Raw genomic sequence first — 17,379 nt, 5'->3', positions numbered from 1 at the left:
CTGGAGGCGCGGGATGGTCGAGGCGGCGCTCTCGTTGCCCTCGAGGTTGAGGTAGGAGAGCTGGCGCATCTTGACCACCTCCTCGGCGGCGAACCCGTCGGCGGCGAGGTGGTTGTTGCCCAGGCTCAGCTTCTTGAGCTTGGTGAGCGACTGCATGATCTCGGCGGGCACCTCGACGAGCTCGTTGCGGTCCAGCAGCAGGTTGGTGAGCTTGCCCAGCGCGGCGATGGCGACCGGCAGGCTGTGCTTGAGCCGGTTGCCGCAGGCCGACAGGTGCGTGAGGTTGACCAACTCGCTGATGCTGCGCGGCAGCGACGTGAGCTCGTTTTCGTCCACCACGAGCGACTTGAGCATGGTGAGGGCCGCCACCTCGGGCGGCAGGGCGATGAGGCGGTTGCCGCTGAGGTCGAGCTCGGTGAGGTACTTCATCTGCACGACGAGCGCCGACGGCACGGTGGTGATGTAGTTGTCGGCCAGGCAGAGCTTGCGCAGCTGCGTGAGCTTGGCCAGCTCCTGCGAGAAGGAGTCCAGGTAGTTGTTGCTCAGGTCCATCTCCTTGGCCACGCTCACGAGCTTGTTGATCGACTTGGGCACCACGTGCAGCCCGATCGCCGAGAAGCTCGAATCGACGCCGCCGCCGAGCGGCGCAAAGTACTGCACCTCGGACTTGGCCGAGATGGCGTCCACGGCCTGGCGCAGCGCGTCCTGGCACGCCCACCGCAGGAAGTACCCGTTCCACAGGCACACCTCCGCCAGGCGCGGCACGATGGCCTCGCCACGTGCATCCTCCGCCCCCGCATCCCCTGAAAAGAGAGAGAAGAGAGAGAGATTAGCGCGGAGGGTCAACAATGGAGCCGAGCGTGGGCTTTTGGTTTACCTCGTTTGCTCGGAGGGTTCTTGGACTGGGTGAGCGGCTTGGCCTGGGAAGCGTAGTAGGAGTTGGTGAACTGCTCCTTGTTCACGTTGGTGAACGACCACAGAGACACGGCCTGCGCGAGGACACAACAACAACCAATAACAACCAACAACGTCAGTACGAGAACGATGAGTGAGCGGAACGAGGAGAATGCGTGCCTTGTCCTTGATCTTCTCCTCCTCTCGCTCCCGGGCGTTCTCGACGAGGAAGGTGCCGAAGCGAGAATCGTAGACGCTGTCGATGACGAACAGCAGGAAGTCCTCGTTGAACTCGAAGGACTGCGGGCTGCTGTTCCACAGTTGCCAGACGCTGCAGGTGGTGAACAAGGAGAGGGAAGGGGGGGGGTGTTGAAAAGCAACAGACAACACACGACACGCCGAGTGCGCGCCAACGTACCAGTCCATGAACTGCAGGAAGGTGGCGCAGAGGGGATCAGTGGGCTTCTTCTGCTTCTGGAACTTCTGGCCGTACTTGTAGCCGTAGGCCATCCACTCCTTCTCCACCAGGACGGCGAAGCCGGTGATGGTGCGGTAGAAGGGGTCGCTGCACAGCTGGACGAGCGAGAGCAGCGAGTAGAGGCCCTCGTGCACGCCCGAATCGTCATCGTCTTCCTCTTCCTCGGCCTCCTCCTCGGCCTTCTTCTTGGTGGTCAGCTCGGTGGAGCCCGACGACGAGGGGGTCGCGGCGACCACCGCGCTCGTGGAGCCCGAAGCCTGCGAGACGCCGCTGGACGACGGGTTGTGGAGCCGCTTGAGCACCACCGAGTGGCCGGCGGCGAGGAGCCGGAGCACGACGGCCGAGGCCTTGAGCGTGTGGCGGATCTGCTGCAGCCAGTTGGAGTTCTGCAGCTGGTCCATCCACTCCCCGTCCTTCTGCGGACCCTGCGAGGCGGTGCCATCGCGCAGCGAATCGACGTCGGCAGTGGCGAACTGGGCCGTGTGTGGGTCGAACACTGTCGTGTGTTTTCATTGGCATGCCGAGGTGAGCACCACAGACGCGAGCAGCTTTCATTGGGAGGGGAAGGGGCACGAGGAGGCGGTTACCTTTGACGTTGATCTCGCCCGAGGCCTTGGAGCGGTAGCGCATGACCTTGTCGCCGAGCGAGTGGAAGGTGCAGATGCCGTCTCGGAGCTCGAGCAGGCTCTTCCTGACGGCGGAGAGCTGCGGCAGGCCCAGGGTACCCTCCGTGATGCCCTCTTTTTTGTCCATCGTCTCGGGGATGAAGTAGTCGAAGCACTCCTCGCCCTCCGTGACGTCCTCCCGCACCGACGACATCGAGGCGCTGCTGTCGCCGCCGCTGTCGCTGTCGTCCGCGTCGAGCCACTCCACTCGTGGCCGCCTCACGCGCTCCTGCGTATGTTCGGCACCCAATCGAAACTCGTTTCGTGAGCAAACGTGCCGATTGTGTCGATTGGTGGATAGAATGAAGAGGGCGCAACCAACCTTGTCTGTGACCTTGGCCTTCTTCAGCTGGAGGAGGAAGGGAGAACCGGCGGTGTCGAGCAGGTACACCTTCTTCTTGGCCTTGGCCGAGCCGAGGGAGTTGAGCAGGCACTGCAGCTGCCCGGCCTCCTCGATCTCGCCGTCGGTCTCGTCCTTCTTGGGCTTGCCCTTGCCCTTGGCCGATTGCACGGTGTCCAGGCGCACGAGGAAGCCCTTGCTGCCCGGGTGCATCCAGCTCAGCGTGAGCAGGGAGTTCTTGAGCTTCTTCTTCAAGTCCGAGTCCTTCACCGTCTTGACGAGGTCGGCGGGGACGACGAAGGAGCCCGAAAGATTCTCGTTGAGTTTGTAGTCGCTGTTGGCCGGCGTGATGCTCCACACTTTGTCCGACACCTAGGGCGACACGCAATGAGGCAATGAATTAAAGAAGAAATGAGGTGCCCCCATGCCTACAAAATCACTTACACGGTGGCAATTCACTCCGCCGACAACCAATGACACTCACTATTTCAAAAAAGATGAAAATGAGTGCATTTGGGCAAATGTACGGTACCTTCTGTCGGTTGTAGAATTCCTCCTGCATGTTGTACACGAACCAGCCGTCGAGGTAGGTCGGAAGATTCTTAAATCGGACCTCCAAACTCTTGTAGCAGAAGAGATCGGTCATTTTCTTCGGTATGGTCTTCTTCAGCACCTTAAGCGTGGGTTTGAAGCTGTTCTCCTTCGTGAAGAGAACCACCATCGTTCGGAAATCTTTGCACACCATGAGTACGCCTCCATAAGGGTTCGTCGTTGTGTGCTTGAGCTCCTCGATTTGTAGAATGCAGGTGAGGGGAACGGAGATGGCGTTCTGCACCGGGCAACCAGGCAACGACTGGTTAATGCGAGGGCAGAAAATGCTGTCAAGATAGGAAGGGGGGGGGCACCTGGGAGTCGTTTTTGCCGCAGAAGAGGAGGCGGTAGTTGGTGATCCACATTCGGCAGTGTCCCTTGCTCTCTTTCTTGATCGAGGAGCCGATGAGGAACTGGTAGGTCACCTTCTCTCCATTTTGTACAACCAACTTCTCTCCACCGAGGAAGAGCTGCAGCTCCTTCTGCACAGAGGAATACTGCATGGCTACCGATTTGACTAATCAGAGCCGAGAGTCGCAAGCGATTGGCAGCTGTCCCTACAGAAAAATGATGTGAGAACGAGACAAGCCAAGATCGTGATCTAAAAAGAGTGCCAAAAGAATCAAACATAAAAATAACAGAAGCTCAAAAGAAGGAAATGCCACGCCGAATCGGCGTAAATGATGATGATGCTGATGCTGTCGATGAGCTCGTTCGTACCTTCTTCTCACCGCGCAACGTGCTCACGCGCACAACGGGACAGGATGAGAAACGAAAACAAAGGGAGACGGCGACTGCGTCGTGGTCGTTAGGTTGGTTTGACGAAAGGTGAGGCCGGGTGGGCGTAACACCAGCGAACTGCCGGAGTTGGCATCCCCAACAACCAAGCCCTCAAAGACAACCATCGCTCCGCTAACCTCACTGCGGTGGTTCGGCAACAGCTTCACGAAGACACCGACCTCGCACCAGAAGGGACGAACGCGGCGACACAAGGGGTCTCTTCAGGACGGACTGGGCTGCAGGTGTCAAGCAAGCATTAACTTTCCCTTTGTCGACGCCCACCTTGATAAAATAGACGAATTTCTTACGACGATAAACATCTTGTGCTTCGACACTGCACCGAAGAACCACACGCCGCGTTTGTTGTGTTCGGGAAGCTTCACATACTGGCTTCTTCCCATTACCTCGGAATTATTTCGAAGAATCAAAAAGTACGGCATTTATAACGGCAACAAGGCGGTTTGCGGCATTTCGCGCTCGTGACTGTTTTGGCGGCAACACCACCATCACGCGTAGTACTCTCCAACGCATCAACTTCGCCCACAAAAACAACACACACAACCTACCAGTATTGAAGAACACAACCAACCATGAACACGAAGAGGATTATCGACGAGGAAGCCCTCCAGCTGGCCAAGAAGAAGCCGCGAACGCCCGAGCCGCTGCTCGAGGAGAACCCCAACCGATTCGTGCTGTTCCCCATCCGCTACCAGCGCATCTGGGAGATGTACAAGAAGGCCGAGGCCTCCTTCTGGACGGCCGAGGAAGTCGATCTGAGCTCCGACATGAAGCACTGGGAATCGCTCAGCAACGACGAGAGGCACTTCATCAAGCACGTCCTGGCCTTCTTCGCCGCCAGCGACGGCATCGTGGCCGAGAATCTCGCCGGCCGCTTCATGAAGGAGGTGCAGGTGCCCGAGGCGCGCTGCTTCTACGGCTTCCAAATCGCCATCGAGAACATCCACTCCGAGATGTACTCGCTCCTCATCGACACCTACGTCAAGGACCCCATCGAGAAGGACCACCTCTTCCGCGCCATCGAGACCGTGCCCTCGGTCAAGAAGAAGGCCGATTGGGCCATGAAGTGGATCAACAAGGAGGGTGTCGAGACCTTCGCCGAGCGCCTCATTGGATTCGCCGCCGTCGAGGGCATCTTCTTCTCCGGCAGCTTCTGCTCCATCTTCTGGCTCAAGAAGCGCGGCCTCATGCCCGGCCTCGCCTTCAGTAACGAGATGATCAGCCGCGATGAGGGCCTCCACTGCGACTTCGCCTGCCTCCTCTACACCATGCTCGTAAACAAGCCCTCGACCGACGTGCCCAAGCAGATCATCCTCGAGGCCGTCGAGATTGAGAAGGAATTCGTGACCGAGTCGCTGCCCGTGGCCCTCATCGGCATGAACGCCGACCTCATGTGCCAGTACATCGAGTTCGTGGCCGACCGCCTCCTCGCCGCCCTCGGCTGCGAGAAGCACTACAACCAGACCAACCCGTTCCCGTGGATGGAGCTTATCTCCCTCGAGGGCAAGACCAACTTCTTCGAACGCCGCGTCGGCGAGTATGCCAAGGCCGGCGTCTCGTCCAAGCAGGAGAACAGCCGCGTCTTCACCACCTCGGAGGATTTCTAAGCGAGAAGGGGGAAGCGAGAGATAGAGCGAGAGCGAGGAGAGCAGAACGGAGGAGACTGGCCTGGGTCATAAGAGACGGGTGGGTGTTGGCTTTGCGCTTCTGCTGCTGCTACTACAACAGTGTACATAAAAGAAAACATGTTTCGATCACTCGAACGTCGCGTGCCTGCGTTCTGTTGTCACGTCTCTGGCGGGAAAAGTGGTCTCAATAAATAAATATAACAGAACAGAAATATTTGGTACACGCCCTGGAGTGACGACAGACCGCCTCCGTTAGGAGTTGTCGTCGTCCCACCAGGTCTTCTCGCTGGCCTTCTTCTTGCTCTTCTTCTTGGTCTCCATCTCGACGTCCTCCTCCCCACCAAACGCGACAGCGCTCTCCCGATTGACCCTGTCGCGGCGCCGGTAGCGCGTTACCACGAGCGCCACCACAATCACGACGATCACGACGAGCACCGCGGCGCCCAGCAGTCCGCCCACCAGCCCGCCGATGAGTCCGCCGTCGATGCCGCCCGACGAGCCGCCGCTGCCGCCATCGTCCGGCGATCGGCCGAAGAGCACGCCCAGGCTCGGGTCGTACACGAGGCTCGACTGGAATGTCGGGAATCCGAGCATCACTGACACGCGCGTGGTCGTCGCGGACGTCGCCGCGTAGGTGACGCTGATGTCGACCTGCGCCGGCTGGTCGTCGGCGCCGTCGACGATTGCGATGCCGAGCAGCTGCAGCTCGTAGCGCACGCCCAGCGAGGCGGCGTAGAACACGTACGTGTTGACCCGCGCCGCGGGCGTGTCGAGCCGCTCGGTCACATCTGTGATGGGCGCGTCGATGTCGAGCGTGAAGGGCAGCCCGAACCCGCCGACGGCCGTCGCGGGGGCGGCAAAGGGCCAGCCGCCGGTGATGTTAACGCTGTACTTGACGGTGCCCTTGGCGTTGGTCAGCGTGACGCCGGCGAACGACGTCTGGCCCGACCCGTTGACAAAGTAGACGTACTCGAGCCCGAGCTGGGCCGCGCCGCTGCCCAGGCCGGCCCGGAGCTGGGTCACCTCGCGACCGTCGGCGGTGGCGAACGCGTTCTGCTGGGTGAAGCCGCCGCCGGGGAAGGCGAGCGAGCCGACGGCCGACCCATTGGGCGCCCGGAGCACCAGGTCGCCGAAGGCGTTGGTCACCGCCGTCGCCGGCGCCGCGGCGCCCGGGGCGAAGAGCTGCAGCTCGGCGGCGCCGGTCTGGTTGTTGACCTCCAGCTGCGTCCGCGGCACTGGCGACGTCGAGGGCGAAACGGAGGGCGTCGGCGACGCGGAGAGCGTAACGGAGGGCGTCGGCGACGTGGAGGGCATGGCGGAGGGCGTCGGCGGGACCGAGGGCGTGGTCGGCAGGAATGTGACCGACGGGGTGGGCAAGAGCGACAGGCCTGGCGAAGAGCTGGACCAGGGCGACTGAGCCGGCGTGGGCGAGGGGATCGGAGTGGCGGTGGACGAGGGCAGGGGAGAGGCAGTGGCACTGGTCGAGGGCACGACAGTAGGCGAGCCCGGCAGGGTCGGGGCGGCGGTGGTGGTTGCGCTCGAGATCGGCGTGGGCGACGTCGAGTTGACTGGGGTTGGCGAGGCCGGCGCGGAAATGAACGCCGTGGGCGAAGGGGAGTTCGAGGGCGCCGTGGTGGTGGTCGTGATCGGCGAAGCGGAGGGGGACTCCAGAGGCGTGATAGTTTCGGCGGCGATGGTCGTGAGCGGCACACTAGCCCGCGCCGCATAGGGCCTATGCGGGGAGTAGCGGGGGAGGAGGTCGCGTTGGTGGTGGTTGGCCCGCGGGGCCTGGGTCTGGGCCTCCGCCTCGTCCCAGAACTCGGCAAGATCGGAGCGGCCGGGAGGCTGCGTACCCGCAGGGGGGAGGAGCAGCGAGGGCGGTCGTGGGGCCGATGGCGTGGCGGAGTTGAGGCTGGCGGGGCCGGAAGCGCAGAAGAAGAAGAAGAAGAGGGCGAGCAGGGACACCAGGCAGAGCAACGCCAGGCGCAAGCTGGCGGCCGGTCGTCGATGTGCCGTCATTGCCGTAATGGTGCTCCTACTGCTCGTCGCTCTCAGCTGAGAGGCCTCTCTTCCTTCGTTCTCTCTTTCTCGCGGGAAAAACGATGCTCAACAGTTATTTGTTAACAAAAGAAAAAGAATAACAACTGAAGGCGGGCAGACGTGCACGCAGGGGTGGTGCAGCGGACGTGGCGATGAAGGAGGCGGGCGCTGCAGAGTTGACCAAAAGAAAAGAAAGGGGAAGACCAGGAGCATCTTAGCGTCGGTGCAGCTGCAGTTGTTGGTCTTTGCTGGTCACACCGCTTCTTGGGCCAATCGCGCACGTGTTGGAGTGCGCATTAATTAATTTGTCCACTTCTCATTGGCGTGTCGCGACGCACGGAATGCGGAGCATGAGGTCCGCGGGAAAGGGAACCTGAAATCTCGGCCCGACAAAGAAGTTAATAATTGTATATAAATAAATAAATAAATAAACAAACAGCGAAAGACGCAATGGAGAGTACATTCACATCCCTCCAGGCCCCCAAGGCCAGCCAGGTGATGTCGCCCGTTCTGGCTGCTCACGCCCCCCTCGTCGCCGCGGGTTCTGTGCCTCTCTGTCCGTCGTCTCGCCCTCGCCTTCTGTGGCTCGTACGCTTCTATGCCCCCCACGCACGCGCCCCATTTTTAATCTTTCTGCACATCATCATCTGTCTTTGTGTTTCGGGGCTGCACGCTCTATGTCGTGCACAATACTCCCACAATATATTCTACGTTCTGCTGGCGGGTGCTCGCGAGTAGTACGACAAAGTGCACCAGGACACCATGAAGGGCCTCATGGCCAAGGTCACCCCCGTCGCCGACATCGTGCCCGGTATATACCCCCCTCTCTCACACGACCGCGTAGTGAGCGGGTGCTGACACTTCTCGGCTGCTGCTACGGCCTCGTGTTTGTGTTTGTGTGCGTGCGCTGCGTTGGTGTGCTGTGTGCGGCGCGAAGTGGCGAGCGTGGAGGAGGCCGGCACTCTGCTGGACCTCAACACGGGCTTCCACTTCATCGTCAGTCCCGGTGGCCAGTGGCTGTACGTGTCCATCTTCCCACCCCCTCTCAAGCTTTGCCAGTGGCGAGCCGCTGAGCAAAGTCGTGTGTGTGTCGTGTGTCGTGTGTCGTATCCGCGGATGCAGGTACGGGACGGTAAGCCTGCGCGGCAAGCGCCCCAACGTGCCCGTGGTCGTCTTCGAAAACTGCGACGCCTTCTTGCAGCGCAAATGTACCGCAGCCCCCCACCCCACAATCCCTCGCTATCGTCCTCCTCCAACATACCACGCGCGCGTTGGCCGGACCATGACCATAACGGCTGCAGTTGTGGAGGCGGGCGCGGCGTTCGTTGCGCCGCACGTGGAAATTCTCAAGGACTACGTACTCAAACACACGCCCTGTACGTGGCACGCACACGCACACGCACCACCGCACACGATGGAAGGCCACCTGCTGACATGATTTGGGGGTAGCACCGGGTGACGACCTGCTTCCGCCGCCCTTCAGCCCGTATCGCGTGCAGCGAACGCCGAACTACGGCGAACTCCAGGTCGTGTGGCCCCAGATCGGCTCAGGTGCATCTTTCCCGCCACCATCGCCTCGTGTGTGTGTGTGTGTGTGTCGTGTGTGTGTCGTGTGTGTTGTGTCACATAGGCGAACGTTACCGCGTGCTCATGACTCAACGACCCGGGTGGGTGGGTGGGTGGGTGGCGGATGGGTGGTGCAGTGGTGTACAGCGAGGCCACGAAGGTCAAGTACACCATCACCGGCCGGCTCGGCGAGGGCGGCTACGCCCACGTCTTCCGATGCACCGACTTCTTCGGTCAGAGCTTCGTGATGAAAATCCTCAAGACGTGCTCGCCCCCCCCTCACAACACAACACGACGCACGCAAACGCACTACCGCACACGCACGCAACCTCCTCCCCCAACGGGGGTGCACAGGTGATGACCACTATCCGCGCGCGTGGTGGTGGTGGTGCGCAGGTTCAAGCCCAAGCACGAGACAGAGGCCGAGTGGCAGAAAGAGGCGCGGTTCCTCCTTTCCCTGCGCCATCCCAACATCATACAGATCTACGACATGTTCGAGCACTTAGGATTGTACTACTTGATCGTGGAGGAGTGCCACGGGTCGCTCCGGCAGCTCATGGAACAGACTGGAGCGCTCCCCGTCAACGACGTCATCGCCATCGCCGGCCAAATGCTCTCCGGTGCTCCTTACCACCCACCACAGTGGCATTCCTATATTCGTGCTCCTGGGCTAACCCTTCCACCTGGCTCATCGTATCTGGACAGGCCTGCACCACATCCACTCCCACTCGGTACGTGCCACCGCACGCAACGCGCGCCGAACGGTCGCTGCGAAGGGTGCAACGCTGATCAATCGAGAGTTCTCGGGTGACGCGCAGGTGATCCACCGCGACCTTCAGAACGACAACATTCTTTATGTGCGCAGCGAGTCGGGAGGGACCTCCCGTTATCAGATCAAGATCACCGACTTTGGTTCGACTGCCGCCACGACCCGGGATGAAGATTAAGCCTGGTGACGATGTGCTGATTGTTTGTTGTTTGTTATTTCTTCGTCTCCGTTGTTTTCGTTGTTGTTGTGCGGGCGTGGTGGGAATGTGATGGCACAGGGATCAGCAAGTTCAACGGCCAGGCGGGCGACAGCGGTCTGCCGGCCTACACCAACATCGGCCGCCCCTACGGTACCGCTACCGCCAAACGGCGCCCGTCGATCCGCGCCTCAACTCACCGTGCTCGTTTCGGTTCGTGTGCGTGCGTGCGTGTGCGTGTGCGATGGTGCGTGTGCGTGCGTGTGTGCGACAGATGTGGCGCCCGAGTTGATCGTGGCGGGCTATACGACCCACCAATCGGACATCTACCAGGTAACGAGGCATTCTCGCTCGACACTCTCTCGTCAAGAGGGCGAGGCGCGCCTCGGGAGCTGACTGACGCCTCTGCTGTGCCCTGCAGGTGGGGCTGGTGCTGTACTACCTCTACAGAGGCACGCCGGCGCTCGGACCCGAGGACGGACCCAGCAGCCAGGCCATCGCCACCGGCCTCGCCCGCCACAGGGCCGAGTCGCTCGGTAGAACGCCCCCCCTCTCGGAAGGGGAATTCCCAAAACGAGGCTGCAATGATGTGTTTACTCACATGAATGGTCAACGGTTAATGGAAACCAGGGACGCCATTGGGCGATTGCACAGCGCGGATGCTGAGGCGGCGTGCCGATTGGCGGTTCCGCGACTCGATGGAGGTGTGGACGGAGCTCAGCCGCGTGCAGCAGGATCATCAACGCCTCCCTCCTCCCGCCGGCCCCGCAGCAGCAGCACCCGCAAGTGGTGGAACAGCCGCGTTCCCTGGTGACGTCGCCGTTGCCGTTGCCCCGGTCGGCCGCCCCCAGCGACGACGACGACGAGATGGACGCCTCCCTCGCTTTGTCCGAAGCGTCGAATGGCGATCAGCAGCAGCTGAAGGCCGAGAACGACAAGTGTGGCGGCAGCGCCATCGACATCGAGGCCCAGTCGGGGGAGCAGCCACGGAGGCAGAGCAGGAGCGGGAGGCCAAGAAGGCCAGGCCCGAGTAGCCCGACGACACCGCCGCCTGAGTCTGAGCCAAGCACGCCCCCCCCCACTACATCGTTCGCCTGCACGCGCAGGCCCTCTTGTTGCCTTTTGACCCAACGTGTGGTGCCTGTTCGTGGCTGGAGTTTGGCCATTGGTTGTTGATAAAATATGACAAATCAACGCCGCGGGAAGAAAATAAAGAGCACAGGGCATTGGTGGCACAAGAAGAGCACCCACAAAAAGGAACGAAGATGAAGAGCGCGGCTAGTCGCGCGGGCGGGAGCGGGGTGGTGTTCGGAGTGGGTCTGGAGGAGGTCATGCAGCGACCGGGCGAGAGCTCCATCCCGTCGGTGCTCAAGCAGATGGTCGCCTACCTCTCCGAACTCGGTGCCCCCCCCACACCAGCCAAGAAAATGCTTACAATTTAAATAATAACAACAATAATATACTATTAATACTTCTAAATAACGAAATAATAACTGATTTTAACGAACTGGCTGCTGGCTGCTGGGCCTTTTGGGGTGGTGCGTGCAGGGTTGAGCGAACCGCTGTTCAGGCAGCCAGCCAACACCAAGGAGCTCCAGGACCTCCGCTACAACCTCAACAAAGGTCGCCACACGCGCGCGCGTGATGAACAACTCCACGTGTGTGTCAGCCAGCTCACACGCGACACAACGCGAAACACGACACGACACACGACACACACGACACACACGACACACACGACACAACGCGACACATACGACACACGATAGGTGGGCGGGTGGACTACGAGGCCAAGCCCAGGCCGGAGCTGGTGGCGGGCCTCTTCAAACTCTACCTGCGCGAGCTGCCGGAGCCCCTCCTCACCTTCCCCCTCTACTCCGCCTTCCTCGCCGCCTCCGGTCCGTGCCTCCGCCTCGTCGTCGCGTTCATGTCGACGGCACTTGTGATGATGGTGCTGATGACGCTGACAATGATGATGACGCTTTGCAGAGGAGAGCGACGAGAAGAAGCGAACGGCGCTGTTGAGTGAGCTGATGGGGCAGCTGCCCAAGCCCAACCGTCTCCTCGTGGAGCTCATCATCAAGTTCCTCGCCCGGTAATTACCTCATTACCTCATAGGCTCGCAAGCTGCTCCTGGGCGTGTGAATCAATTCCTTTTTGACGGTTGGGTGTGTGCGCACGCGCAGGTTGTGTCTGCACGTAGACGCCAACCACGTGAGCCCGATCTTCCTGGCCCACATCTTCACCCACATCTTCCTGCGGTGCGCGCTCTCCTCTTTTACGGCCTTTCTCTCGGGGTGGTGGCTGGTGGTGGCTGGTGGTGTGGGAGAGGGTACTTCCCAAGACTCAAACGTGTGTGGGCGGTCGTACGTACGCGTGGGCACTGCGTGCAGGCCCAAGTTCGAGACCATCGAGACGATGGTGCAGCTGCCCAAGGCCATCAACCTCATGCAGCTCCTCATCGAGACCGACCCCGAACTCCTGTTCCCCGTACGTTGTTTACCCACTCGCCCTCTCAGTCCGCTCTTTTGCGCTCATTGACTGACACGCACGCACGCAGCGAGTAGCTCCGCCAACAGCGGCGCAAACACTTTCGGCCTCGTCGGGGACCACCACGACTACCGCGAGCCGCACCGCCGCCGCCGCGCCAAACTCGCCTCCCGTGAGCCGCCCGGTCGGCTCGCCGCGCACGACCGACGGCGGTGAGGGCGCTCAGTCCGGGCTTCGCTCGGGCGCGTCGGCGGCCAAGTCACCGCGCGCGGACAAGTCCGCAGCCTCGGCCGCGTCCCCGCGGGAGGTGCTTTCGCCCACGCTCGCGCCGCCGGCTCGCCCCCAATCGCCCACAGTCGCCCCGGCCTCTCTGCAGTCCTCGTCGCCCGAGCCGGTCGCCCCGGCCTCCGCCCTCTCCCCGCGCCTGGCCGCCCTCGCCTCGCCCCGTTCCGCCGTCTCCTCGCCCCGCGAGGGCATCGACTCGTCTTCCCCGGCCTCTCCAGGTAACTAACTTTCTTCGTTACTCTTTCCGTAAAGCGATATCTCATTCGTTCTTTGATTTGTTGCGGGGGGGGGGCGCAAACAGAGATCGACAACAAGGTGGCGCACCTGAAGGCGACGGTCCAGGAGGCCCTGCAGACCCTGCGCAAGGACCTGGACGAGCTGGAGGAGGACCTCATGAACGCCACCTCCGCCGACAAGGTCATCGACATCGCCCGCCTGGTCCGCGCCACCAAGAAAGCCCTCGACGGGCGCGAAAGCGATTCCTAGGCCAGACAGAGAGCAGCGCCAGCTCGCCACGGCCGTATATGTGTAAGATCTCTCTCTCTCTTCTCTTTTTATCTACATCACTTTGCAAGCTGGGTTCCAGTGGTTGTACGTCGTTCTATCACTGCGTGGGTTCTTGGGCGTCCGCCTCGCCTGTGCCCTCCGAGCCGCTGCGCTGTCGAGCTGGTTCGGCCTTATTTCCTTCCTCCTCCTTCAGCTCCTCCTTCAGTTCGTGATATCCCTTCGGCGCGTGGAAAGAGGTGGCCTTCGGCAACTCCTCAGCCTTGGCCTTGCCTTTCCCTCGGGCCGAAGCGGCCCTCAGCTCCCGGTAGCGCAGGTAGTCGTCGAACATGGCCAGCACTGTGCTCAACACGTCATCGAGCACGCCGCCCACGTTGCCCACCTTGGCCAGGCCCTCGACGCCTGCAAGACCGAGACGAAGCCCAAGAGCGAGCAGGCCGTCGAGCATTCCCCGATAGTTGAACAGCGAGTCGATGGCGGCAAGGCTCGCAAGGAATGCCCCGACGAGAGCGCCGAGCACCACTCCCACGATGGGCTTGAGCACCAACACGGCGAGGAGGGAAGCCATCGACAGCACGAGGCCGACGTAGTCAGTCAGGGAGCCGCGAAAGCCTGTCAGTCCCGAGGCGACAGCTTTATGCCAGACCGTGAACCACTCCTAAGACAGGGGCAGGGTGCCAATGTCAACGTCACATAAAGAAGAGAAAGGAAGAATTACAAAGAGGTGCATACCATTACTGGGTGTAGCAGTTTGAGGGCGTGGGTGCCGAAGAGTAGCGTGAGCCCATGAAGCAGGAAATGGGAGGTGTTTTTGAACACCCTCGCTACCAAGAGTTGCACTCGGTCACGAAAGGAGGTGCGGTAGTCCTGCACGGTTGTTCCTGCCGTGGTGCAGATCTTGCTTAGACCACGCAGTAGCTCGGTGATCACCATAAGCAGCCAACAGAACGTCTGATATCTGCAGGCTCGTTAGTAGTTGCAACTTTGGGTGGAGGGCGCGTACTAACCTCGCCAGGAAGCTGATGTAAGCGGTAACGGCCCTCTTCATCAGTTTGCTTTCCTCCATCTTCTGCCGTCAAGAGGCCGTTTCCTTTTATGGAGCACAGAAAATGCATTTCTCGGCCAGTTTCCCAACAGTTAAGGTGGCTGGTGATTCGAGGAAGTTGGCGGAGGCCAGAGGCGCGATTTTGCGGCTCCATCAGCGCACAGCTCCGTCATCATTCAACAAACATCATGTCCAAGAGTCCCTTCCAAGGTTTGGTGAAGGCCAATCTGCCCGGCATGGGCGGCAAGGGCCTGAAGACTGCGATGTCACTCGCGGTTGTTGGTGTGGGCGCCTCAGCAGTCGCCTACAACTCCCTCTTCACAGGTTAACATCTTCCGCTGGCATCTTATAAGATCCATTCACATGTGTGATTTGTGTTCGCCCTCTTACGAGATTCAATTGTTTAGTGGAGGGTGGTCAGAAGGCCATCATCTTCAGCCGCTTTAGCGGTGTTCTGCCCAAGGTGTACAATGAAGGGCTGCACTTCAGGATGCCCTGGCTTCACATCCCGCACGTCTTCAACGTGCGTACGCGACCCACGAGCATCCCCTCCCTGACTGGAAGCAAAGGTAAAGTACTTCCACTACTGCAACATCCAATCGCACAATTTCCATATTTAATTTAATTCATCGCAGATTTGCAGATGGTGAACATCACGCTGCGCGTGCTGACGAAGCCCAAGTGGGAGAAGCTGCCTGAGATTTACAAGAAGCTCGGCACTGATTACGATCAGCGAGTTCTGCCTTCCATCGTGAATGAAGTCCTCAAGGGCGTCGTGGTACGTGCGAACAGATTTTCTTTCCTGATCCTCGCCTACATCTCATCCTCCCCCTCCAATCGCAGGCCCGCTTCAACGCTGCGCAGCTTATCACACAAAGAGAGCTGGTGAGCGGCATGATTCAGGACCGTCTTAGGGAGCGTGCTGCCGACTTCTTCATCGATCTCGATGATGTGTCGATCGTACGTGCCAGCGCCTACTTACGTGTTTTGCATGGCCAGACATGCCCTCTTCTCTCTTCCTCACCAACTTGCTCTCGCTCCCTTGTCTCCATGCAGACTCACCTCAGCTTCGGCCGCGAGTATACCGCTGCCATTGAGGCCAAGCAAGTCGGTGCGTGCCATCGCGCTCGCGTTAAAGTTTCGCGCGTGTTGCTTATCTCTTGTGTTGCGTGTGCGTCAACAGCCCAGCAGGAGGCGGAGCGCGCCAAGTTCATTGTGGAGAAGGCTCTGCAGGACAAGCGCAGTATCGTCATCAGGGCTGAGGGTGATGCCGAGTCGGCGCGGATGATCAGTGAGGCCGTTCAGTCGAATCCCTACTACCTCGAGCTCAAGACCATCGAAGCCGCGCGAGACATTGCTGGCTCCCTAGCCAACTCGCAGAACAAGGTGTACTTGAGCAGCGACATGCTCATGTTCAACCTTCTCAGCTCCATCAGCGGGTACGCTTGGCCACCCCCATCGACCACCTGATCATCTGCTCTGCTCTGCTCTGCTGTTGGGCCGGTGTCGGAAGTGCTCACCCTCCTTGTCCGTCCAGATCCAACACCGCTTCCAGCCTCGTGGGTTCCGTGCTGTCGGCCAAGGATGCCACCATCGCCAGGCAGTAGGCGGCTGGGAACTGAACAATAAACAAATCTTTTCTCCCATCTTCATCGTTACACGCAACCGAGAGCCGCGAGCAGTGTGCTGAGCGCGGAGAAGAGAAAATATATTTATGTAATCATTTTCAGATAAGCAGGCCACGAAGCTTTGCACGATGGCCTACAGCCCCTTTGATGTTTCATCTTTGCCCGACCTGGCAGACAACATCAACCTGGAAGAGGAGTTGGAAAAGATGAATGAAAAGATCACTGGGCTCGAAGATGTCGAATTGAATGGAAATCGGGGGACGATCGCAGGAAACGTGGAGACGTCAGACAAGCACAACGAATCCGATGCCTCTGTTCTCGATTTGAGCCTCGATTCCATCATCGAACGAGTAGAGAGCCAGCACGTCACCCTCGAGCACGCCAGCGAAGCCCCCACGCCATCAACGGGGACGCAGGGCAAGAAGCGAGGCCACACCGAGACCTCATCGGACCCGACAGGCGAAGGTGAGGAGATCGATGTCGATGGCGACGAGTCCGCCGAGAGAGCTGGGAAGCGACGTAGAATCGATACGGCAGGCAAAAGTGCCGAGGCCTCGCATGAAAAGGCGGCAGCTGCTGCGTCCGACGTAGCGGCCACGCTCTCGGCAGAGGAGGCCTCGACTACGTCGTCGTCATCATCAACGGCGCCAACAGCGGTGGAAGAAGAGCTCGAGCTGAGCTGGAGCTGGGGAGACGGTGTAGAGGAGGAAGAAACGGACACCAGCCTGGCCCCTCCCAAGAAGGTCAGCCCTCTGATGGGCGAGGTGCGTCTCCCCATCAAGGCCTCTTCATGGCTCACCTTGAGCTCAAGGCTCGTTGTCGATGTTCTTCGCTTCCTCGATGACTCGCTCACTTGCTCGATGCTGCTTTCGCAACCCACCAGATCGTAGTGGTGGAGGACGTGGAGCTGAAGGAGGGCGAAGAGAAGCTGGCCAAGGTGCAGTCTCCTTTCTTCTTTCTTCTTCGTTCGCTGGTCGTCGTTTGCTCTCTTTCCTCACCCCCCCAGTGTGTTCCAGGAATTGAACGGCAGCCTGAGCAGAGAGAACCCGTTCGAGCTGCCCATCATCATCCGCCAGGTAACGCGCCCTCCTCTTCCTCGTCGTCATCGCCTTCGTCGTTTTCCTTTCCATGCTCTCGTCTGCACGCCCATCACTGAACTCGAGCGTGTGGTGGAATGGATGGATGGCAGAGGCGAGTGGCCAGACTGAGGCAACGAGCCGAGGTGCACCGGCACAAGATCAAGCAAATACTGGCCAGCTGGGATGTCGCCTCGCTCAAGCGACCATGATCCAGAGGTAGGCCTGCACAGACATTTTGATCGTGATGTACCCCTGGTCGTAGGGTAATTTCGACGAAAAAGAAGGGACTCAAGACTTGAAGTTAACGCAGTTTGACGTTTGCCCGCAACACCCAACCCAACCAAACAGCAAAACAACAGCAACACCAACAACAACAACACAAT

The 17,379-nt window shown here is 60.0% G+C and overlaps 7 protein-coding genes and 1 pseudogene across 7 annotated transcripts in view; 5 read left to right on the top strand and 3 right to left on the bottom strand.

Annotated features, from left to right (window-relative positions):
• ACA1_209890 (ROCO family protein kinase, putative) overlaps positions 1 to 3,471 on the bottom strand; it is a gene marked incomplete at both ends in the record, with an annotated part of 9,497 nt that extends 6,026 nt beyond the window's left edge. The window contains 8 exons of the mRNA XM_004339981.1: positions 95 to 803; positions 878 to 989; positions 1,060 to 1,225; positions 1,313 to 1,868; positions 1,960 to 2,266; positions 2,360 to 2,749; positions 2,910 to 3,206; positions 3,283 to 3,471. Of these exons, the coding sequence (XP_004340029.1) occupies positions 95 to 803; positions 878 to 989; positions 1,060 to 1,225; positions 1,313 to 1,868; positions 1,960 to 2,266; positions 2,360 to 2,749; positions 2,910 to 3,206; positions 3,283 to 3,471 (2,726 nt within the window). The remainder of the gene's footprint in view (positions 1 to 94; positions 804 to 877; positions 990 to 1,059; positions 1,226 to 1,312; positions 1,869 to 1,959; positions 2,267 to 2,359; positions 2,750 to 2,909; positions 3,207 to 3,282) is intronic.
• An 867-nt stretch (positions 3,472 to 4,338) lies between these two features.
• On the top strand, positions 4,339 to 5,373 carry ACA1_209880 (annotated as a pseudogene).
• A 273-nt stretch (positions 5,374 to 5,646) lies between these two features.
• ACA1_209870 (uncharacterized protein) lies at positions 5,647 to 7,413 on the bottom strand (the record flags this gene model as incomplete). Its single annotated transcript, XM_004339980.1, has 1 exon — positions 5,647 to 7,413. The coding sequence occupies one exon, from the start codon at positions 7,411 to 7,413 to the stop codon at positions 5,647 to 5,649; it is 1,767 nt and encodes a 588-aa protein (XP_004340028.1).
• A 783-nt stretch (positions 7,414 to 8,196) lies between these two features.
• On the top strand, positions 8,197 to 10,999 carry ACA1_209860 (serinethreonine protein kinase, putative; the record flags this gene model as incomplete). The annotated part of the gene is made up of 13 exons (XM_004339979.1): positions 8,197 to 8,245; positions 8,372 to 8,453; positions 8,557 to 8,642; positions 8,736 to 8,791; positions 8,934 to 8,985; positions 9,138 to 9,264; positions 9,397 to 9,620; positions 9,706 to 9,731; positions 9,819 to 9,912; positions 10,047 to 10,118; positions 10,240 to 10,298; positions 10,387 to 10,501; positions 10,620 to 10,999. 13 exons carry the CDS (start codon positions 8,197 to 8,199, stop codon positions 10,997 to 10,999), a joined length of 1,422 nt encoding a protein of 473 aa, XP_004340027.1.
• A 231-nt stretch (positions 11,000 to 11,230) lies between these two features.
• Positions 11,231 to 12,671, top strand: ACA1_209850 (RhoGAP domain containing protein; the record flags this gene model as incomplete). The annotated part of the gene is made up of 7 exons (XM_004339978.1): positions 11,231 to 11,366; positions 11,514 to 11,588; positions 11,735 to 11,863; positions 11,955 to 12,060; positions 12,152 to 12,226; positions 12,359 to 12,448; positions 12,545 to 12,671. The coding sequence occupies 7 exons, from the start codon at positions 11,231 to 11,233 to the stop codon at positions 12,669 to 12,671; spliced, it is 738 nt and encodes a 245-aa protein (XP_004340026.1).
• Positions 12,672 to 13,344: 673 nt separating this feature from the next.
• On the bottom strand, positions 13,345 to 14,310 carry ACA1_209840 (uncharacterized protein; the record flags this gene model as incomplete). Its single annotated transcript, XM_004339977.1, has 3 exons — positions 13,345 to 13,902; positions 13,977 to 14,195; positions 14,248 to 14,310. 3 exons carry the CDS (start codon positions 14,308 to 14,310, stop codon positions 13,345 to 13,347), a joined length of 840 nt encoding a protein of 279 aa, XP_004340025.1.
• Positions 14,311 to 14,477: 167 nt separating this feature from the next.
• Positions 14,478 to 15,896, top strand: ACA1_209830 (prohibitin 2, putative; the record flags this gene model as incomplete). Its single annotated transcript, XM_004339976.1, has 7 exons — positions 14,478 to 14,613; positions 14,697 to 14,812; positions 14,933 to 15,067; positions 15,133 to 15,249; positions 15,346 to 15,400; positions 15,473 to 15,728; positions 15,827 to 15,896. The coding sequence occupies 7 exons, from the start codon at positions 14,478 to 14,480 to the stop codon at positions 15,894 to 15,896; spliced, it is 885 nt and encodes a 294-aa protein (XP_004340024.1).
• Positions 15,897 to 16,045: 149 nt separating this feature from the next.
• On the top strand, positions 16,046 to 17,205 carry ACA1_209820 (uncharacterized protein; the record flags this gene model as incomplete). Its single annotated transcript, XM_004339975.1, has 4 exons — positions 16,046 to 16,681; positions 16,801 to 16,854; positions 16,934 to 16,993; positions 17,107 to 17,205. 4 exons carry the CDS (start codon positions 16,046 to 16,048, stop codon positions 17,203 to 17,205), a joined length of 849 nt encoding a protein of 282 aa, XP_004340023.1.
• Between the last annotated feature and the right edge of the window lie 174 nt (positions 17,206 to 17,379).

This window comes from Acanthamoeba castellanii, assembly GCF_000313135.1.
Source record: "Acanthamoeba castellanii str. Neff unplaced genomic scaffold scf7180000084757, whole genome shotgun sequence".
Classification (NCBI taxonomy): domain Eukaryota; phylum Discosea; order Longamoebia; family Acanthamoebidae; genus Acanthamoeba; species Acanthamoeba castellanii.
The sequence above is the reverse complement of the archived record's forward strand: the minus strand, read 5'-3'. Positions and strand labels throughout refer to the sequence as shown.